The following is a 21998-nucleotide window of genomic DNA, read 5'->3' as shown; positions in this document are numbered from 1 at the left end:
GCCACTCTTTAAAATAGAAGTGGCTGTCGTACGTAAAGTAAGGTGAAAGTTTCAGTCATCGGACTAACGACCTTGAAGTGGTTTTTGAACTCTCACACTTTGACCTGCAGATGCCGTAGCATTCTCTCATTGATTGCTACATACACTTCTGTGAGGATCACCTGCTATCAAATTGTCATCTACAGTATTATGGCTTTGCGTTGGAGGTTTTACTGCCTTAACTTTCGATGCTTGTTTCTCTGTTGTGGGAACCAGTTCTTGGCTCTTTGGACACGGATAAAACAAGTCCTGAACTTTTTTTTTTTTTTAAGTCTTATGTTATAATCATTGTATAGAACTGAAAAAGTTGAAAACACACAAAAAAATTGTCTTGTAATTTTTCAGATGTTAACACATTTACTTTAGCATTGAAGCCACTTTGTGAAACCTGAGATAAATGAATGTGAGGTATCTTTTCTGCTTTCCTCATTTGTGTAGATGTACTTATTGTCTATTCTGTTGATTTAAATTATTTTTTTCCAGAATGGCACATGGAATATTTAAATTTTTATTTTTTTGTGCCTTTCTGTCCAAATGTTGCATAGTTACCAGGGAGGATTAGTCCAGTGATTACATAAGAGTTGGGCACCATAAATTCTCTATATTTTGCCTCCCATGGAGGCCTTTGAAATGCATCTTTATTAAGAATCAAAATATAACCAAGATACTGAAAGTCAGTATATGAATGGTGAAATTGTTACATATCCTAGCTCATGCCATTCTTGTTAGTTGACTGGTATTTTTTACTGAGGAGCAATTCATTCCAGCACCAACAATAAGATACCTTGAAGTATGGCAAACTTGTATTTTTGAGGTGTAAAATTAACTTGGCATGGTAGTTCTTGGCCATTACTTACCCCACAACTTCAAACAGTTTCTTCATGGACTAGGCATGCAGAAATAAGCAGTGGATTTTACTGAAACCTAAAGGCATTTTTGAATGACATTGTTACCAACCATTAATTGGCTCAGGACCTTTGTAACTTTTATTTAACTATATGAGTTGTCTTTTTTTACACTGCTTTTTTCAATGCATTTCTTAATATTTTTTAAGTTTCATGAACGCATGCTCAGTTTATTAAAATCCATAACCATGTAATTCTTCTTGTAATATGTTGATTCAGTGTTTTGTAAATGAAGTCGTATGTATTTTCAGAGTATTTTTGTATGTACTGTAAGATACCATCTTTTCAAAGAGAAAACTTTAAAACCTTTACTGTCTCTCTTTAGTCTAATTTTTTAAATGTGGATTATGCTTGAATTATTCTTAAAATGAAAATGTATAGATTGGACAGCCAGGAATGCTAGTATTTATTACCTTCTTCAGCTTTTCACTCGGCAGTTTAGTAGGTTCTGGTAGGAAAAACACAAAAGGGTACATTTGAATAGTGCAGGGAAAATACTTGGTTGTATATGTTATAGGACTCGTGGGACTCATTTAGCCTAAGGAGTAATAGTCCATACTCTCTTGCAAGCCCCTTACCACTGAGTTGAAATGCTTGGAATTGTGATTGTCAGAGAGCAGTATCCTTCACCCACGCCTGTTCCCTGATCCCTAGGTTTCTGAAATGGAAATTCTAGCATTTAACTCTTACAAAGGAAAACTTAGAAGAGCAAGGAAAAAGTAATGATTGTTCAATTATTCACTTTTTACATAGCAAAAGACAAGAATGAAATCCTATAAACCAAGTTGTAGCTCAGTTGGAAAGCTCTTTTAGCTCTTCCTTTATTCAGCTATTCCAAGACTTGTTCTATACTCTTCGAGCAAAAGTAAATGATTATGAAAGGACTAAATGTCACCTGACTTCAGACTTTGAAAAATTCTTGATTTGAGTAAATTTTATATATGTGATATGTTTGCATTTCTGTGTTTAATAACCTATTTTCCCCTTCGATTATCAGTCTTCAGGGTCTCTTTAAGAATTCTCATGTTTACCCTCCTTTTTAAACAGATTCTTTGGAGTGACTAGTGGAGTTTTTAATAAAAGAAAGCCACAGGCTTAACCCTGTACCCCAGTATAGTCATTTTCTCTTGTTTTAAAGGTCCCTTCAGCATGGGGTTGAGACCTAGCCAAATGGTTCAGTGTTAGACACCTCGAGGATCTCATTCTTCAACCTGTTTGGTAACTGGGGAGTTGATGAGATGCTTTTGAGATGGCGGGTTTGATCAGAAATGAAGTGTTTCCTATCCTAAACAGTAGGTAGAACTTTCAGTACATTTTGTGACTGTAGGAGGAGAGCTCCATTGTATTGGTTCCAAGTAAGTAAAAGGGAAGTTATGGTCTGGGATTGTATGTTATATTCAGAGGCACTAGATAAATGAAATGTGACTTTGAGTTTGAAACTATACTAGAAATATATTTTATAAAGTCAAATAACCTCCAATATGTAGACATATGTTCATTTTCATAAGGGTATTAAATTTTAATCTCAGTGTTCAGGACTGGCTCTGAAGAATAGTGTATATCAAAGGAAAATAATTGCTAGCTTAAATCTGAGGGGCTTAACTCATTTGAGGGGGTACATGGCTTAAAACCTTGTAAAAATTAGGGCAGCAGAATGAATTTTAAGACTATTGGTGCTTACAATGGGTGTCTTAAGGCAACAATCTTGACTACAAGAGTCAATACTTGACTACAGTAGCAATAAAGTGAAGATGGACAGTGTCCACATGGGCTGACCTTATTCTGTGTTCCTCAGCTTTGAAGTAGGAATTCCTAACTTGGGGATCATGGGCCTTTGGGAGGAATCCTTTGCAAATGTATATAAGAAATTCTTATTTATATGCATTTTTCGGGGAAGAGGGGATTCATAAATCTCATCAGCTTTTCAAAGTGATTCATGACCCTTTTTTAAAGAAAGGGGGTGATGGGGCATTGATAGGAACCACAGTTTTGCAAGATTGAATAATCCCAGACTCCCGAGGTTTTTTCCGTAAGATTTTTCTGTGGTACATTTCTAAAAATGTACTATGGCTCTAACTAGTAAAGTGGGTTGTTGGACGATTCTGGAACACCAAATTTCTCTCTTGAGTTTCTTTATATATTGCAGATGAACCTTAATCAGTATTTAAAAAAATATTTACTATCGAATTTATAAATGTCCTCATGTTTACTTAGATTCATTAACAGGGTCAAACTTTAACAAATTTCAACCTAAGACTGATCAGAGTAGATAGCTTAGAATGGTCATTAGAATCATTAAGGATCCTAATCCTTTGATTTCAGTAGCATTAAAGTTCTCTCTTGTTCCTTCATGTTTGTGGTTCAGAGCAGAACAGACTGAACAGACCAATAAATAGAACTTTAGTTTTAAAAAATAATTATGTGTGTGTGTTTAAATAACTACCTATTAAATCTCCCAGAGCTTAGAATTTAGGTCATGATGATAGTGGTAAGTAGTACAGATGATGGAAGAAAACAGGTCTCAATAAATTCCTTTGGATTTCTTGAAAGAATTGTACAAGATCAGATCCTTCCCAAATTCCCCATTTTTTCTGGATTTTTCTGGTAAAATTTTATATTTGAAGTTAGTTGAACAGAAGATTATCATCGGACTTGCTACAGTTTTTAAGCTACTGCTGCATTTTAGCAAAGACTTACGTAATTACCTTATAAAGTACTTAGGAGATCTTTGAGGTACATGGTGCTACATCACTCCACAGTATTATGTAAAATGAATGCTGCAGCTGCTGTTCCTTTCTAGATAGCTGTTTGTGTAGTTCATACTAATATTTCCTGCCTTTTATTTGGATTGTCTTCTTTCTTAGTTGTACACACAAGCCTCGCTTGTCTGGAATAAGTAATCAAATAAACTTGCTTTGCTAAATAGGTGTTGATGATTGATATTATTGGGGAGTAACTCAAGATACCTTAGTTATTTCTCAAACTGACAGCCAATTTGGTCATTTACCACCCAGACTCTTTCTAGCAGATAATGGTACCCAGTATCTGCTGAATGTGAAAGCAAAGCTCATACTCAATTTGTATCACCAACATTAAACATTGGCAAGCAGTAGCACATGGTGGCATCTGCCTCGAGTACTGGGGGCAAAATGTCACTCTGGTCAACAAAAGGTGACCGGAATTCTCTACTAATGACTGGACAGAGGTGCATTTAGCAATCAGGCCTTGGGTACTATCTACAGAAGTACAAGTTACAGAGTATTACATTCTTGTTAATTTAACAGTGATTTGTTTTTAGCCAATCCACATATCTTGAATACTAGTACTGAATTCACAAATAACCTGTGTCTACATCATTTTAGATTATTAGCTAGCCATTCATGGCACCAATGGAAACAGATTTGACATTAAGCTCATTAGCAAAGCCTCCTCTATTTATTGAGCTATGGATGACAGAAGGGCTTCTAGAACTTTAACAGAATTATCACACTGTGCAGAAATGTTTTAAATTAGCAGGTGCTTTATGGATGCCAATGCATGAAGGTATTAAGGCAAAATAGAATTTACTGCTTTTAAAGCACGTGTTCTAAAAACTATCTTTCCAACTATATGATCCAGCCAAACTTTTACTTACTATTCCTCAAAATAGCATACTTCTCAACCCTTACTTGCCAGTCTCCAGTTGCTGACTTTTGGGGCCTAATGGCTGCATAAAGCCTTCTGATAACCTGGCCAGAGTAAATCACCCTACCTTCCTAACATGTTACTTTTACCTTTTAATATTTCAATTATTATAACTTGAATACTGTTCAGTTGTTTCCCCTGAAGAGGTTGTAGGTTTGAGAGTAGTAACCTTTACCCAAGAGTCTTTATGCAGTGGGTGCTCAGAAGATGCTCAAGAAGAGAACAAAGTCCTGTTTGGTTGGTTGGTTTTTTGTTTTTTTAATTTGATTATCTAGAAGAGACACCTGATGAAGGATTTAAATTGCAGAGGCAAAACTCACTGAAAATCATTAAGATACATTTTACAAACCTTTTCAACTGTAATGTTTAGTAAGAAATACATTTTATATTGCAAGCCAGCACATGTATACATACATACATGAATGTGTGTATATATATAATTTATGTATGTATATATGTACATATATAATTAAATTTCACACACAAAAAATGCTTTCCTTACTAAGTGTGATAAAGGTTATTTTTAAGTGCTAGTGATTTCACTAAGGATTCATAACCTCTCCTGAGTCAAGACCTACAGTTTGAAATACACTGCATTAGATGTTTTCTCTCCAAAAGTTCATTTCAAACTTGTATCATCTTTCTTTATTCAGTCTATCTGTACTAGGATGCAAACTGTTCTAGCAAAATAGTACTGAAAGGACAGCATAAGGCATATGGGAGAAGTAGGTGAAGTACAGATAGATACTCATTTCTCCCAAGGAAAAATCTTACCAAAAAAAAACAAACAAAACCTTTGTATCAATTGATAATAAAGAAAAAATGTAGAAGCCAAAAATCAGAGTAAGAATTGGGACATTTGGTTGGTATTTATTTTAGTATTGGTCAGTTGACCTCACCTGGCGAAGGAATGTCCTCAATCCCTAGAGGGTGGACTGGGGTAAACTGAAGGACGAATATACCTTATTAACCAAGTGTCACTCAAGTGCATAAATTACTCGTTTAGAAAATTCTATGGTACTGGGAAAAGTGGACAGCCACATGCAAAAAAAAAAAAAAAAATGAAACTGAACCACTTCTTTACACCATACACAAAAATAAACTCAAAATGGATTAAAGGCTTAAATGTGAGACCTGAAACCATAAATCTAGAAGAAAACATAGGCAGTAATCTCTTGGACATCAGCCTTAGCAACATTTTTCAGATATGTCTCCTCGGGCAAGAGAAACAAAAAGCAAAAACAAACTAATGGGACTACACCAAACTAAAAAGTCTTTACATAGCAAAGGAAACAATCGACAAAACAAAAAGGCAACCTATGAAATGGGAGAAGTTATTTGCAAATGATATATCTGATAAGGGGTTAATATCCAAAATAAAGAACTTAGACAACTCAACACCAAAGGGGGGGGGGGGGGAAACAGTAATTCAATTAAGAAATGGGCAGAGGACCCGAATTGATATTTTTCCAAAGAAGACATAGACGGCCAACAGATACGTGAAAAGATGCTCAACATCACTCATCATCAGGGAAATGCAAATCAAAACTACCATGAGATGTTACCTCACACCTGTCAGAATGGCTAAACTAAAAAACACAAGAAACAAGTGTTGACAAGGGTGTGTGTGGAGTGGGGAGGGAACCATTGTGCACTGTTGGTGGGAATGCAAACTGGTGCAGCCACTGAAAAAAACAGTTTGGAGATTCCTCAAAAAATTAAAATAGAATTACCACATGATCCAGTAATTGCACTACTGGACATTTACCCAAAGAAAATGAAAACACTAGTTCAAAACAATATATGCACCATGTTTATTGTAGCGTTATTTACAATAAACTATGGAAGTAACCCAAGTGTCCACTGATAGATGGATAAAGAAGATGTGATTGTGTGTGTGTGTGTGTGTGTGTGTGTGTGTGTGTGTAGAGAGACAGAGAGAATGGAATATTACTCAGCCATAAAAAATAATGAGATCTTGCCATTCATGACAACATGGATGGGATCTAGAGGGTATTATGTTAAACAAAAGTCAGGCAGAGAGAGACAAATAATGCCTGATTTCAGTTATAAGTGGAATCTAAAAAAACAAACAAAAAAAGCAGAAACAGACCCATAAATATGGAGAACTGGTAGTTGCCAGAGGGGAAGGGGTGGGGAGTGGGCAAAAGTGGGTGAAGGGGAGTGAGAGGTCCAGGCTTCCGGTTATGGAATGAATAAGTCACAGAGATCAAAAGTATAACATACGGAATATAGGTAATGGTATGGTAATGATGTATGGTGACAGATGGTAGCTACACTTGTGGTGTAGTGTAACATACAGACTTGTCCAATTACTATGTTGTACACCTGAAACTAATAAAACATGTGTCAAACTATACTTCAGGAAAAATAAATACCTCTGGCAGAAAAAACATTCTATTGTACACAGCTATCATATAATATCCCAACATGGACCAGGAACTTAAGGATACAAGAGAACTGGGGTTAAATAGTAAAAGTATTACTATCTCCTGAGAAATTCTAGACCATTATTATGAAAGTGTTTAACATTTACTAAGCATTTAAGATGTGCCTTTTAAAATATTAATGGTGCTTAATCTTTACAGTGATCCTATGAGGTAGCACTGTTAATCATTTTACAAATGAGGAAATTGAGGCTGAGAGAGATTATGTGACCAGCTCCAAACTGCATAACTATTAATTGGCAGACGCAGGAAGTATGACTCAAAGTCCAGTGTTCAACTGTATCTCCCACTTTTGAAAGAAGCTAGGTGGAGGTGTGGATCAAACCTCTGCCTCCTTGCACTCTTCTGTGGAGTCTGGAACTTTTTTTTTTTTTTTTTAAGATTATTTGAGAAAGAGAGAGAGAATGGGGGAGGGGCAGAGGAAGCAGGAGAGAAGCAGACTCCCTGCTGAGCATAGAGCCTAAGCTGGGGCTCCATCATCCCCAGACTCTGAGATCACGACCTGAGCCGAAACCAAGAGTCGGACGCTTACCCGACTGAGCCCCCCAGGTGCCCCGAGTCTGGAACTTTTGAGGTTTGCCTGGCCAGCAGTAACAATGGTCATCTGTGCCAGGCTGCAGGGGGCACTGTGGCCTCCTGCAGGGAGCCCCCTAAGGCAGGAAAGCCCAGTTCTAGCCCTGCTCAGCCACTTCCATCTGTGCAAGTGGCACTCAACCCTGCTCTCTTTGTTTCCTCCCATCTGAGACTCTTGCCCTTCAAACCACCAAGGGGAGCTGCAACATGAAAGTATTCCAACAGATTGGCAAGGTTCTACAAATGGGATGGACGGACAGGTTCTCCCAGAATAACATCTGTGTAGCATTCCTTAGCCATCAGTCTAGGTTGGAGCAGAAAGAAAATGGATCCAGGAGAGCTATCAGCAAGAAAAGAAAACTGAAAATGAAGGTATATCTAATAGGCTCAATCATAGTCAGAGGATACTAATGTTGCCCTCAGAGGTTGAGGACAATCAAGTAAACTTTTTAAAATGACACATTAATTTCAGGGAAATGAAAAAGCTAAATGAAAATGAAATGTAACCAGAGTATATCACATGGCTCAGTTGTGAATATTCACAGTCATAATAATATCAGTAGAGAATATTGAACTAGCCCCCAATTGTATCTACACTGAGAAGTGGGGTGAGGGAGGGAAAAGAGGGTGGAAGAGAGTGAAATCCTCATTTTTGGTGGTAATAAGTAGAAAATATCTAAAACTGAATAGTCTAGAGTACTGTAGGCATATGCTTTAGAAATAACAGGAGAAAAGTCTTAGAAAGTTGAAAATAACTCCCTCTGGGGAGCAGAAATCAGGAATGGGGAAGAAGGAGGAGGAGTTTTTCCTTTTTTAAAAGGAAGACATACAGAACTTTCTGACGTTCTACCCAGCAGGCAGTAAGAGAACGTTGCCGGCTTTGGAACAGACAGACTTCAGCTGTGTCTCCAACTGCTTGTGGGACCTTGGGCAAGTTGCTTAAACTGTCTGGGTTCCAGGTTCCTAATGCATGAGGTGGGACTACCAGTACCTACTTCATAGGAGAGGAATTAGAGTGAAGTGGTTAAGAGACTCCGTGGTCAGACTGCCTCGGCTCAGGTTCCTGCTCTCACTGACTTAACTGTGAGAAGTTATGAAAATTACTTCATTTCTCTGGGCATGTTTTCTCTTCTGAAAAAGTTGGGATTGTAATAGAACCTACCTCAGAGAGTTGCTAAATGGATTAAGAGAGACAATCCAGAAGCTCCTGGCACATAGTGGAGTTCAGTAAAAAAAAAAAAAACCGTGAGGCATTAGGAGGGTTACACAAAGTAACACATCATCCACTATGCATGGCGCTTGACCCCCAGTGGGCGCCCCCTTCTCCTAAAACACATCAGAAGAACCCAGGAAGAAAGCCAGTGCTGGTCTCCCCAGGCAACGAAAGGACTAGATCTCTACCTCCCACGCAATGATGTGCAGGTAAGTGGTTCTTGCCGGGCCACCAAGCCCGTCTCGGAAAATACTTCTCACAACAGCTGTTTTATTTGGAGAAAGTGTGTAAGACGCCTTTAATTGTGATAGAGCTTTACTGGCGTGGTCTTCAGTCCGCTTACAGGTGAGCACAGGTGAGGCTGAGAGGAGAGCCCATCAAGGCTGTCCCTGCCAGCCCAGGGCCCAGAGCACCTAGCAGAGTGGGTGCACCAGCCATGCGCCCTGCTCACTCTGCGGCCTGAACAGCCTTCCTCTGATGTCAGATCAGAGTGCAGCCGTAAACCCGGCCACAGCGGTGCTCCAAAGCCGCTCGCAGACCCAGCTGCCCCTAACCCTCATTAGTACTCCCACCTCCCCTGGGAGCGAGACCAGCCCGTCTAACCCAGATCCCAAGTCACTTCCTGCCACCAGGGCTGCTCAGCAATTCAAAGAACTTCTAAGTGCAGGTTCTTTCCAAATAGATTGGTTTCTTGAAACTCAAAAGAAGTCAAACACCAGAAAAGAGGGGATTTCTGAAAGCCACCCACTAGGATGGCAACTGGTACTGGGTAGTTTCAAATATTAAGAAAAGAAGAAACAATCGACGTTGATTAGGCCGTATCTAATCTCCCTGAGCACAGGAAGTGAAGGCGAGTGAGTCTGATTTGCAGGAGGCCCTGAGGTTGCACAAAGCAGCCGCTCCTCCAGCAAGGCCCACTCACCGCCTGCCTCCAGCTGAGCGCACCAGAGGGAAAGCACCACTAAATTCCCTGTTAGCTCTGAGCCAATGAGCGGCAACAAGGTCACCAGGTGAAGGGGATGGGGAAGGGGGGGAGGGGGGGAAGGAGGGGAGGAGGACATCTGTTTGACAAGGCTAATCTGATGGGGCCAGTGGGAGACAGGAGCCAGGAGGCCGTTCATTTCTCAGTATTTCCTGAGCCCCTCATACCCACTAGGCATCGACTTAGGCATCCCGGACACACCCAAGAATTAAACTTGCCCCTACACGGAAGGACCCCGCAGACGAGCAGGGAAGCTGGCCCACATCTGGGTTACACTGCACGGTGGGAGCACAGATGGCGTCAGGGAGGAATGACCTTGGGGTTGGATGTTGTAGGGCAGTTAGGAGCTGTCCAGGCAGACAGCAAGCTGGGGGAGGTGGGAGGGCGGCAAGAGAAAATCTCAAGTGCAAAGGGCGAAGGTTCTGGCTATTTTATGTTGTTGTAGGGGCGTGTTGAAAGGAGTATTGGGTGCATTTTCGGGAAAAGGTAGAAGCAGCAGCAGGAAATGTAGGCAGAATCCTGCCACCTGGGGGATGGGAGAGGCAGAGGCAGGGAGATGGGTCCTGGGAGGATAGACAGTGAGAAACACTGGCCCGGAGCCCAGGAGGGACGCCTTGTCTGGATGTCTGGATTTCACGGTGTGGCAGGGTTGTGTTTAGAAATATCTGTGAAGGGGCAGCTAGCCTCATGAGAGGGGTCCTCCTACTACAGACACAGGGAGGGGGTGGCTCATCTGATCAATCAGCACAGGGAAGGAACTGAGCGTAGCCTTGCCCCCTGGGGGCTCAAGTCTGGCCACACGCTGAGTGGCTCCCCTGGGACTGCAGCGGCTTGGTCTGGAGAGTTAGCCACTTGGAGCAAACCCAAACCCATGGCCTCCAATCACCTTTTTTCATAGTAAAGTGAATGTTCTGATCTCCATCTGTCTCCTACAGACTCACGAGGGAGAGAGTGCTATTTGTTGAAACCACTGCCAAACTCTCAGCAATATTAATGTAGGTTTTGTTTGCTGCACTTTTCCATCGCCTGCATTCCAAACAGGCGGTCAGGCCTGTAGGACTCCCTTTCCTGACTTGTTTTTGCAGGCTGGTTGTCTGTGCTTGGTGGCCTGGGGAGGGGGCTGTGCGAGCCTCATGAGAGAGCACAGATTGGCCGCTGGGGCTGAGAAGAGGGGGCATATCAGGTACCCGAGGGCTGAGGTCTAGACGCTGCTCTGTGTCAGTCTCGAGAGAGGGCAATTGATCAGTGTCGTTAGGAAGGCTGGACTCCAGGGCCAGGAGCACTCACTTTGCCAAAGATCCCAAAGCAGCGAGGGCACTGGACCTGAAGGGACCATGTGGCGGGACCAGGGAACATCTCAGCAACGATCGGCCAGAACCAAAGAGCAATGGCTCTGCATAGAAGGGCCTCATGGGAGGAGCCGATTGTGATTACCCCCGGGGTGGAAGGGCGGGCATTCCACAATTACTGAGATTGATTTCCTGCCAGCTCAGAAGGGGGGCTCCATGCAGACTGAAGCATAGTTAAACAAGGCCAAGAAGTGTGTTTCCTTCCCCTCAGAGGTGGACGACCAAGATTCACTGCCCCAACAGCAGGCATCGGAATGCAGAGGGGCTGGGAGTGCTCGGTGTGGGAATTCAGGAGCGAAGCCAAGGTGTGTGGGTAAAGCCGGGCAATCTCAGACTGGGCGGTGAGTGCAGAAAGAGGGGGCCTGGGAACGCGCAGTCCGCAAGGCCCAAGCCGCCGAACAGGAGAGCTGCCAGCATGAAATACTGCGGAGGTCAGCTAAGGAAAGGATCGAAAGGTAGCCCTGTGACCTGGCATTTAGGATGACCTTAGCGGAGAGAGCTGTGGAGGTGGAAGTGAATGCAGGGAAGAAAGGTCACATTCTCAAGAAGAGCCACAGGGGAAGGAGGAGAGGCCAGGGGTCACAGATCAAGGTGGAGGAAAGGCTTATTTTTAACTCGGGAGATTTCCGAACCCACCCTCTGGTTGAGGGGAAGGAGCCCCTGGAACAACGGTCGAGCTGGATGGAGAGCACGGGAGTGCTGGTACACACTGAGAACCAGCTCAGGAGGGGAGGAGGAACGTGGCAAGGAGCGGGGAAGTCGCGGTAGGCAGTTTCTAGACCGATTCCAGGTGACCTCGGCCTCCGGGTACGCGTGCCCTCGTGTCATCCCCTCCCCTTAAATGGGGGCCGGACTTGTGGACTCACTTCTAACACACAGACTGCTATAGAGGGGATGGTTTGCCAGTTGTGACAGCAGGTTATAAAAAGACTGTGGCCCCTGTCTTGGGCCCTCTTGTCTTGCTCTCCCTCGGACCACGTCTCCCGGGGGGCTCAACGGCCAGCTTGTCAGGCAGCCCTCTGTAGAGGCCCACGGTGGGGACCTCAGAAGACTCAGAAGAGGATCCTTCAGCCCAGGCAAGCCTCGGGGTGACTGCAGCCCCAGCCAATCCCTTGATTGCAATCTTACGAGAAACCCTGACAGAGAGGCAGCCAACTAAACCACAGCCAGAGTCCACAAACCGTAAAGATAATAAATGTTACTTTAAGCCACAAAGTTTTGAGTGCAGCAGTAGATAACTAACAAGAAGTAGATCAGCTGGTGTGCAGGGAAGACCTTAAATATCTGAGGAGCATGTACCCAAAAGCCTTCCATTTTCTGTGCTAAGAACAAGCTGACAAGAGGAACAAAGGTTTGGCGTGGCCACAGTGGAAGATGGGAAACTTAGCTGGCTGAGGATGTGTGCAAGAATGGACCACTGCTCCTAATAAAAACCCAGCGGAGACTGGGGGCAGCAGAGTCAAAGCTACTGCGATAGGCAGTAAGGAACTGCTGTCTGCCACCTCCACACCCTGAAAGAGCAGAGAAAGAGGTCTTCGAAATGACCAGGATTGGGAGTTTATAAGATGATGGAGTAGAAAGCCAAAGAGGCAAATCAGTTGAAGATGCTAGTAAGAGATGGGCTACAGTGAAGGAACCACAGGTGCGGGGGAGGGGGACAAGAGGTGGTTGGAAGGTCATGGTTAGACGGGCAGAAAATGGCAGTCTCGATGAAGCTGGTGAGCTGATTGATAGGGTAAAGAGTTAGAAAACCAAAGGCCCCGGGCCTGGGTTCAGAGGGGAGCAGTTCTAGGTAACCAGATGACTCAGGATGTGCCCAGGGGTGCAGACCTGTAAAATGGAGTGTCCTCTGCCAACTCCTCCCATCCAACTCGAGCCAATCTGAGCTCCCTCTGTCCCGTCCCCCTGAATGCCATGCTTCCCCCCATAAAGGACGCCTATGGTTCTGCTCTTGCCATGTCTGCCTGGATTGCCCTCCATTCCACCCCCATTTTTCACCCCAGCATATCCCTTTTATTTTTCCCCAATGCATTGCTTTTCAGCTCTCAAGCTCCAGCTCATGTTCTGCTTCCTTAGTGAGATCCTCACAAATATCCCCAGTCTGAGTGAACACCTTCCTACCCCCAGCCCAGCGTTGCACCCATTACAGCCCTCTCGTCTGGCATATGTTATCCTTCGGTTGATGGGGTTTTCAGTTTTCTCCACTGGAAAGTACATCCTTGGAGGGTAGAAAGCATGAGACAGGGTCTTGAAGTCACTGGTGGTCTTAGCAGAGTGGCAGGTTCACAGTCTGCGCTTAGCTCTGAGCTGCGTAAAGTAGGTAAATAATAAGGCTGAAGACCCTGAGCAGACAATAAGTCTGCCTGAGGAGCTCTGAGATCAAACAGGCAGTGGGAGGCAGCTACTATCCACCGAGCACTTCAGGCACCGTGCATCTGCCAACACTCCCTACCACGGTGCAGGGTAGGCCTTCCAAGGTTTGGGAAACTAGGGCTCAAAGGTTCAGACACTTGTCCGTGACTTGTGTCTTCACTCCTCCCTTGGCTCTCAACCAGTCTCCAGACTTAATTCCGTGATTATGCTGAGCTCTGGACACAACTGCCTATGCACCGTCTCTACTGGACTTCTTAATCTTCAATATATGACCCCAAATGTGTCGCCCCCATGGTTGTCTTCATTCTGGTTAATGGTGACTTCCCTCTACCAGCTGGGACTAAAAAGCTGACTCCTCTCTTTCACACACCCATACCCAGCTATCCCCTCGGCACCTGTCGGCTCCACCACCAAAGCGTGTCTAACCGCGACCACCCACTCCCGCTTCCAGCCCCTGCCGGTGGCCCCAGCACCACCCACCTGGATTATTGCCGAAAGCTCCCTCCTGTCTCCCTGCTTCCGCACCTGCGCCCTTCAGCCTCTTCACAACACAGGGCAGAGAGGATGGTTCCAAATGTAAATCACGTCACCCTTCTGCTTAAAACCTTCCAGGAGTGCTCCCCATCTGAGGAAAAGCAGCCGTCTGCACGTCCCACGGGCCCTGCACGACCCAGCCTCCTGTCAGTCGCTGCTCTGATTGTTAAAATAGCTTTTTCAGATTTAATTCACATATATACGGTTTACGTAATATGTCCAATTGTGTGGCTTGCAGCCATCCTCGCAGTGGATTTTGGAACATTTTCATCATTTCAAAGAGAACTCCTGCTTCCAGTAGCCGTACTCCTCAGTCTCCCCTCTCCCTGCCTCGGCACCCTGCTTTCTGTCATAGATTTGCCTACTGTGATATTTCCTATAAACCTGTCTGATTTTATCTCCTACTCCTGCCCCCTTTCCCAGGCACCTCCCCCCTCCTCCTCCCCCACACCACCCCACCTGAACCCTCCCAGCACACTCTTTCCTCAGGGCCTTTGCACGGCAGCTCCTGTGCCTAAAAGCCATGCTCCCCCGATCTCCGCCAGCCACACCTTCCCCTCTAAAGGTCTCTGCTCAAGCGACCTCCTCAGGGAAGCCTTCCCCTGACTGCCACACAAAACAATCCTCCCACCATTCCCATACCCCCCACACTCAATTTTTTCCATGTCACTAATCATTATATATAATATATATCACAATATACATCATAACTATATATATATCACAGATTTGATATATATACTTTTAAATTATGTCCCCCTGACACCCCTGGAATAGAAATTCCAGAGGCAGGGATGTTATCACTTTTGTACCCTTCGTGCCTTGAGCAGCATGGGAAATATAATCTGTAAGTATTGTCCAGTGAATGGCAGAAATAGGATCTGAACAGGAGTCAGCCAGACTTCAAAATCTATACCCTTAAATATTACACTCTGCAGATCTTAGAGAACGGGAAGGATCCAAACAGGTGGACAAGGCAGAAAGGTCTACTGTGCACGTCAGTGTGGGGGATGCTGAGGTTTGTTGCCCGGCCCTCCCGTCAGCACGTGGTGTGCGGTACCCCAGCTGCTGGGAATGTCGGCAGCAGCAGCGCACAGCGGCATCTTCAGGGCTTGCCGTGGCCTAAAGAGACCGCCTCACCCAAGACCACTTCCCCTTTCCAGCTCAGCCTGTGCCCAGTGGTCAACGTAGGGGTTAGAGCCTGCCCCGAGGGCCATTTTTAAAGGGCCATCCTATATGATCCAGTAATTCCACTACTGGGTATTTATCCAAAGTCAACTAAAACACGAATTTGAAAAGATATATACACCCTTATGTTTATTGCAGCATGATTTATAATGGCTAAGATATGGGAGCAACCCAAGTGTCCACTGATAGATGAACAACAGATAAAGATGTGATATATATATATATAAAATAGAATATTACTCAGACATAAAAAAGAGTGAGATCTTGCCATTTGTGACAACGTGGGTGGACCTAGAGGGTATTATGCTAAGTGAAATAAGTGAAAGACAAATACTGTATTATTTCACTCATGTAGAATTTAAGAAACAAAAGAAAAAAAGAGACAAACAAAAACCAGAGACCTGGTGGTTGCCAAGGTAAGTGGGTGGGGGAATGGGTGAAATAAGGGGATTTAAGAGTACACTTATCAGGTACCTGGGTGGCTCAGTTAGTTAAGCCTCTAACTCTTGATTTTGGCTCAGGTCATGATCTCAGGGTTGTGAGATCAAGCCCCTCATGGGGCTCCGTGCTGGGCGTGGAGCCTGTTTAAGATTCTCTCTCCCCCTCTCTCTCTCCCCCCCCCCCCCCCCCCCCGCAAAAAGAGAGTATACTATTCATGATGAGCACTCTAAGTAATGTATAGAATTGTCAAACCATTATATTGTACATATGAAATTAATACTGTTATGTTAAAAACTTTTTTAAATGTGGGCTATACATACACAATGGAATGTTATTCAGCCTTAAAAAGGAATGAAATTTTGATACCTACTACAACACAGATGAACCTTGAAAACCTTCTGTTAAGTGAAATAAACCAGACACAAGAGGAAAAACAATAATAACAAAAAGGCCATCCTAGCTTCAGAACCCCTTGCGGTATTGGCTGAAGCCTTCGTTGTGACGGCATCAAAGTTCAACTCCCCCGTGTCCATCCTTCTTCCTTCTTCCCCCTCATAGGTATGGATCTTGAGAGCCCTCCCCAGTAAGCTTTGTGCACACCAATCGCACAGAGCCTGCTTCCTGGGGAGCTCAACCTGTGATGCTCAGAACAAATCATCCAATGACTTTTTTGAAAGGTGGAAGGATGTTTGGGAAATTGGACACAGAACAAATAAACTGGGCTTCTGAAAGCCACACCACAACCAGATGCACCAATCCTACCTGTATCCGCATGAACCCAGCTGTCATCATACCCCTTTTACCAAAATAACATGGAAAGGAAGAGAATGTGGTATGCACAGCCCATGATTCCCTCCCCAGCGCTGAAGCGTCCCTCCTGTGAAAAACAGCCCCATCTTGGTCAAGCAGACCTGAGCTTAGGCTGTCTGTGCTGTGACTTCACCCTGCTGAGCCAAGTGTACAATGACTCATAAGTCATCAGGCTCAATCAAAATTTCCTCTGGGCTACATATCCCGCCCCCACCCCAAGGCCACCTGCCCTCCACCTCCCCCTTCTGGAGCATGGCTGCTGGCTGAGAGAGAAAGGGGAAGGGGGAAACATGTAAATCAAGAAATGACAACCCCAAGGGGGCAGCAATATCCCTGCCTGAAGTCTAGAGAGGAACAGGCAAAAAAACTATTAAAATCATACTTGCCTGTCAGCCTTTTAGCTGAATAAGAAATTAGGGGGTGGGGCATCTGGGTGGGTCAGTCGGTTAAGCATCTGCCTTCCACTCAGGTCATGATCCCAGGGTCCTGGGATTGAGCCCCACGTTGGGCTCCCTGCTCAGCGGGGAGTCTGCTTCTCCCTCTGCCTCTCTCCCCTGCTCACGCGCACTCTCTCTCTCAAATGAATAAAAGATCTCAAATGATAAAATAAAAGATTCTAAAATGATAAAAATCTGAAAGAAAAGAAAGAAAGGAAGGAAGGAAGGAAGAGAAAGGAAAAGAAAAGAAAGAAATGAGAGGGCGGGATCCTCCCTAGTGTGAGAGCAGCTTGAGGGCAGGTATCAATTGTCCTAAGTAATAAAGGTCAGGGCTCACATAGGAGAGAATGAGTGCCAAGCTCTGTTTCTGAGCACTTTATGTATACTCACTAGTTTCACCCACATAACACCACTATGAGGTAGGTACATAGCCACCCCCATTCTGCACCTGAGGAGACCCAGGCACAGAAAACTTGAGAAAGGGTATGAACCTGGCTAAGGCCACACAGCCCATGAGCAGGTTGAGCCAGCATACCACAGGGCGGGTGTGTGTAATTCAGGGCTGCAGACCACGCCCGGGGCTTCGCAGGTTACACTGCCCCGTAGCCCTTGCTCACAGCTGACCACATACCCCTCAGGAGCAAGCAAACCTGGCGACAGAGAACATAGGTTAAGAAGAACGGCAGAGGCTTCTCTCAAAGCAACCCCCGCCCACCCACCCCACCCCACCCCCGTCCTTCCTGTCCGGTGTCCAGGGGACACTTGAATCTCCCCCTGGCTCCATTCATGGTGTCTGCTTTCTCTTCGATGCATTCATTCTTTCCAGATTTTTTACTTTCTTTCCATTTGCTCACAAGGGAAGGCCTGCTGGGGCGGAAACATCACGCATGAGTTCCAGGAGCACAATGGGTGCTGGGGTGCTGAGGAAGCCATGAGTGTGGTGGTTGTATTGTGGTTCCTGAGCTTCCTCCAAGCAAGATCTGATCTTACATTACGCCCAGCAGGGCTGATGGAGACATTCATCACTTCCTCCCTCAACAAAAGGTGCTAATAAAAGAAACTTTTCCTCTCATGGGCCAGTTGGCCCCTGTATTGATTAGAGCGCGAGCTCTACGGGCTCTGGTTATTAACTTGTCCTTTCAGGGTATGACTGCGTCCTTATACCTACAAGCCCCAGGCCCTCCCAACACACACAGGCCCTCGGCTGTGTTTTCCCTTGGGCAGCTCTGAGCAGCGTTGCTTCTTCCTGACTTATCCTCCTTGACCAAAAAGCAAGGTGATCCCCTGAGGTTCCAGATTTGGGAGATAGGAGACCATCTAGGTTTAGACCAATGTTGCTCAAGCTGTTTTCATTATCACTCCCTAAGGATCCTTGTCAGATGTTTTTCCCCCTAATCACCGTTCTCCCCATCACATTATTATATATCAGTATGTCTCAGCTATTTACAATGGCTTGTGTCCCTAAGTCTTTTTTTTTTTTTTTCCACATACCTCTGCCCTGTCAAGAAACAATTTTTGCCTCATTGGGGGCAATACCACCTGTTGAGAATACATGAGCTAGAATGAGCAACTGAGTTCCCCACCCAGGCACTCTCTTCCCTTGGGTGGTGACTTGACATCCTGCCCCGACACCGCATGTCTTGCTCAGGGTGGTATATAAACTCCCATCTACCTGTCACGGTCAAACCACAAGTCTAAAGGGATTTCTCTCCCAGGTAATAATTACCCAAGAGAAATGAGCACCTATGTTCACCAAAAGAGCAGTCCAAGAACATTCGTAGCAGCTTTATTCATAATAGCCAACAACTAGAAACAATCTAAGCGATCTTCGATAAAAGAATAAATAATGATACATTCACACAAAGGAACACTACCAGCAATAAAAAGGAACAAACTACTGGCAACAAACTACTGCTACATATAACACGGATAAATTGCAAAAACATAATGCGAGTGAAAGGAAAACAGACACAAAAGAGCGTGTACTGTTTGATTGCCTATCTGAGGCTCAAGAAAGGCAAAACTAGCCCACGGTAATAGTAAGAACAGTAGGCACTGCTGGGAGCCCTCAGAGGGAAATGTTCTATCTTGATCTGATTGTTACATAGGTGTATACAGGTGCAAATGTGAATACTTACGTAAAAATTCTAGCTATACACGTAAGATTTGTGCACTTAACACTATGTAGATTGTCTCTTAAAATTTTAAACAGGTCCTTGAAAGCTCCTTAAGAAAGATTCAGCTAGGGGTGCCTGTTTAAGATGTAGGTTTCAGGGTCTCTTCCGGAAACCTAGCCTATGGGGCAGGGCTGAGAAACAGAATCTTATCCAGCTCCCCAGGTAATTCTGGTACTGGTTGTCCTGCATAAGACACACTGGCCATGAATTTCCACAGTAGGTATTTACTGGCTCCATTAGCTTCTTGGCACACATTCCCATTCTGTAAACCTAAAGAACTTGGAGTAAATGTAACAAATGTAGTGAAATGTTCCCTGAAAAGCTGTGAGGAGTACAACAGAAATAGACCCCGGTGTCCTATAAGCTTGAATTGAATCTATGTACAGACAAACTGGCCCCTAGGAGTGAAGGCTGTGATGTTGGAAGCAAGGAAAAAGGCAAAAATAGGGACACTTAGACTAAACAGTTTTGGGGGTTTTGTTGTTGTTGTTGTTTTAGAGGGGGAGGGAGGGGAGTGGATACAGAGGGAGAGGCGAGAGAGAGAATCCCAAGCAGGCTCCACACTGGGTGGGCTTGTTCTCAGGACCCTGAGATCATGACCTGAGCAGAAATCAAGAATCAGATGCTTAACCAACTACGCCACCCAGGCGCCCCTAGGCTAAACATTTTTTAATTGCTACAATTGAGTACTCTGGTTCCAGCCCACCCTACATCGGTGGGTAATGGCAGACAGAGATACTAGGTCCTCCTGTTGTGAGCTGTGTGACTTTGGGTAAATTACTTAATAACTCTGATCTTCAGTTCCTGCTCTGTAAGATGGGAATGATAGAATTTACTTCATGAGGTTGTTGTAAGGTTTAAAAGAGAGAAAAAAATGTAAGGAATTGTACCATATGTAAGGGAGGAAAATAATCTTTCACCCTCTGTCCTCTTCTATTTTCTGCCTGGGGTCCTGCAAATTAGACCGACAAAAAACAAAGTAACAAGAGAAAAAGAAACAAGTCTATTAACAAATGCATCACATACACAAGAGTACTTAGTGATGAGTAACTCATGGGGTGATCAGAACTTGGGCTTATATAGCATCTTCACAAGAACGAGAAAAGGAAAGAGAAAGAAACTTTTAGAGAATTGACAGGAAAGGGGAAGAGGACTGTGAGTTTCTAGGGCAGCAAACTGTGCAAAGGCAAATACAGGAGGGAAACTAATGGAAGATAGAGGCCAGGACTGTTTGTGATGGTGGTCCCTCTTTGGGGGCCACCTTCGGGCTAAGGATCTACAGTTGTCTTCAGTGATTAACATCTCTCCCTTCCAGTAAAGAGGGAAGGGGGACACATTTACAAATTTTTGTCTTGCTTTCAGGCAAATAGCGAGAGGGCAGAGAACTTTTCTTGTATCTGTTTCTTCTCAATTGTCTTTAGCTCGAAATAATTTTACACCAAAGCGGCACATTTGGGGGTGGCATAGTCCACTACATTTAGATATCTGGCATGCAGAGGAAGCTTTCTCCTATCTTTCCTGAAATTTAAGTTCCTGTTTGTACTAGCTCCAGCCCCTCATTCACACATTAAATATTTATTAGGCATCTATTTTGTGCCCAGCGCGGGGCCAGGGACTGGGGCCGAAGGGATGAACGAGACGTGGACGCTCCCCATGGGTGGGGTGGGTAGAAGCACCACGGAGGACAAGCACTGGGGATACTGGGTACTACAGGTGGCCCCCAGCCTCTGGGCCCTAGGGAGGCCTCTCAGAGCTCACCCAAGCTGAGCTTAGCAGGATAGATAGAAGTTGCCAGAAAGACAAGCCAAAAAAAAAAAAACAAAAAAAAAGGACAAACAAAGGTCTGGGGTGAAGAGGAGATCTAGCTGTGTCAACTTTCTGGGTTCTCTTTCATGGGGTACACTAATTTGAAAGGCAGCATCCAGTGAGAGGTTATGTGCCAGGCAACAGGTCAGATACTGTGAGAAACGTGAGGATGACTAAGACAGTCCATGCTCTCAGGAGGCTCATCAACTGAATCAAGCCCTCCCCAAACCACTCAGGTGGTTAAAATAAGAATTACACATAATTTCTATCTGTCCTATGCTACTAACCAATGGCTAGTCCACAGAAGGGAGGGAAGACGTCCTGGGTGCCTTTATGATTCGCTCCCAAGTTCTGGGGACAGTCTGCAACCATGGAGGGAATCAGCCAGCAGGGCTGACCAGCCACTTCCAACCACCTCCATCACCCTCAGATTACAGCATTTAGGAAGTCCTGCTTCTTTGAAAGTCAGCTTCCAGAAAACATTCATGATAACTGAAATCACACTCCGTCTCGGGTGGGTCAGCAGCATCTTTTCCCAGCTATCTCAGGATCCAAAAGCCGCCATATCACTTGGTCATAAATCCAACCTTTTCAGGAAAACTTGGGGTGCTCTGTGAAATTGGGTAACTTCTCAAGGGTTGTGAGAGGTCATTCATGCTCCATGGCATGCCAGTAAATGTTCAACATTGGCTCTCCAGGAGAAAAAAATAAAGCCCTGGTTTGTTCACCAATTTTTCTAATATAAATACTCCCACTGTGACCGATTTCAACCTACCAATGTGAGGCCGCTGAACACAGAGCTGGGAGAGGCATGTATCATCAGCTGGCAAGCAGAGAGCCGCTGACTCAGGCATACCACCACGTCACGCTCTACCTTGACCCTGACCCTGAGAGATTACTTACCAGAATATCTGCAGATGTTACCCCAGTGGTGAATAACAGCATATTTTTTAACTTTTTTTTTTTTTTTAGTAAGCCCTACCAGCAACGTGGGGCTCAAACTCACAACCCCAAGATCA

At 44.5% G+C, this 21998-nt stretch overlaps 1 protein-coding gene across 1 annotated transcript in view; it reads left to right on the top strand.

The window, feature by feature from the left end:
- Positions 1 to 3969, top strand: part of PAPOLG (poly(A) polymerase gamma) — a 32728-nt gene extending 28759 nt beyond the window's left edge. The window contains exon 23 of the mRNA XM_032410930.1: positions 111 to 3969. Coding sequence (XP_032266821.1) covers positions 111 to 324 — 214 coding nt within the window. The 3' untranslated portion in view covers positions 325 to 3969. The remainder of the gene's footprint in view (positions 1 to 110) is intronic.
- The last annotated feature ends 18029 nt before the right edge of the window (positions 3970 to 21998 follow it).

The sequence above is a fragment of the Phoca vitulina genome, unplaced genomic scaffold (genome assembly GCF_004348235.1).
Source record: "Phoca vitulina isolate PV1807 unplaced genomic scaffold, GSC_HSeal_1.0 scaffold12, whole genome shotgun sequence".
Lineage (NCBI taxonomy): Eukaryota > Metazoa > Chordata > Mammalia > Carnivora > Phocidae > Phoca > Phoca vitulina.
This window is presented reverse-complemented; position numbering and strand designations above follow the sequence as displayed.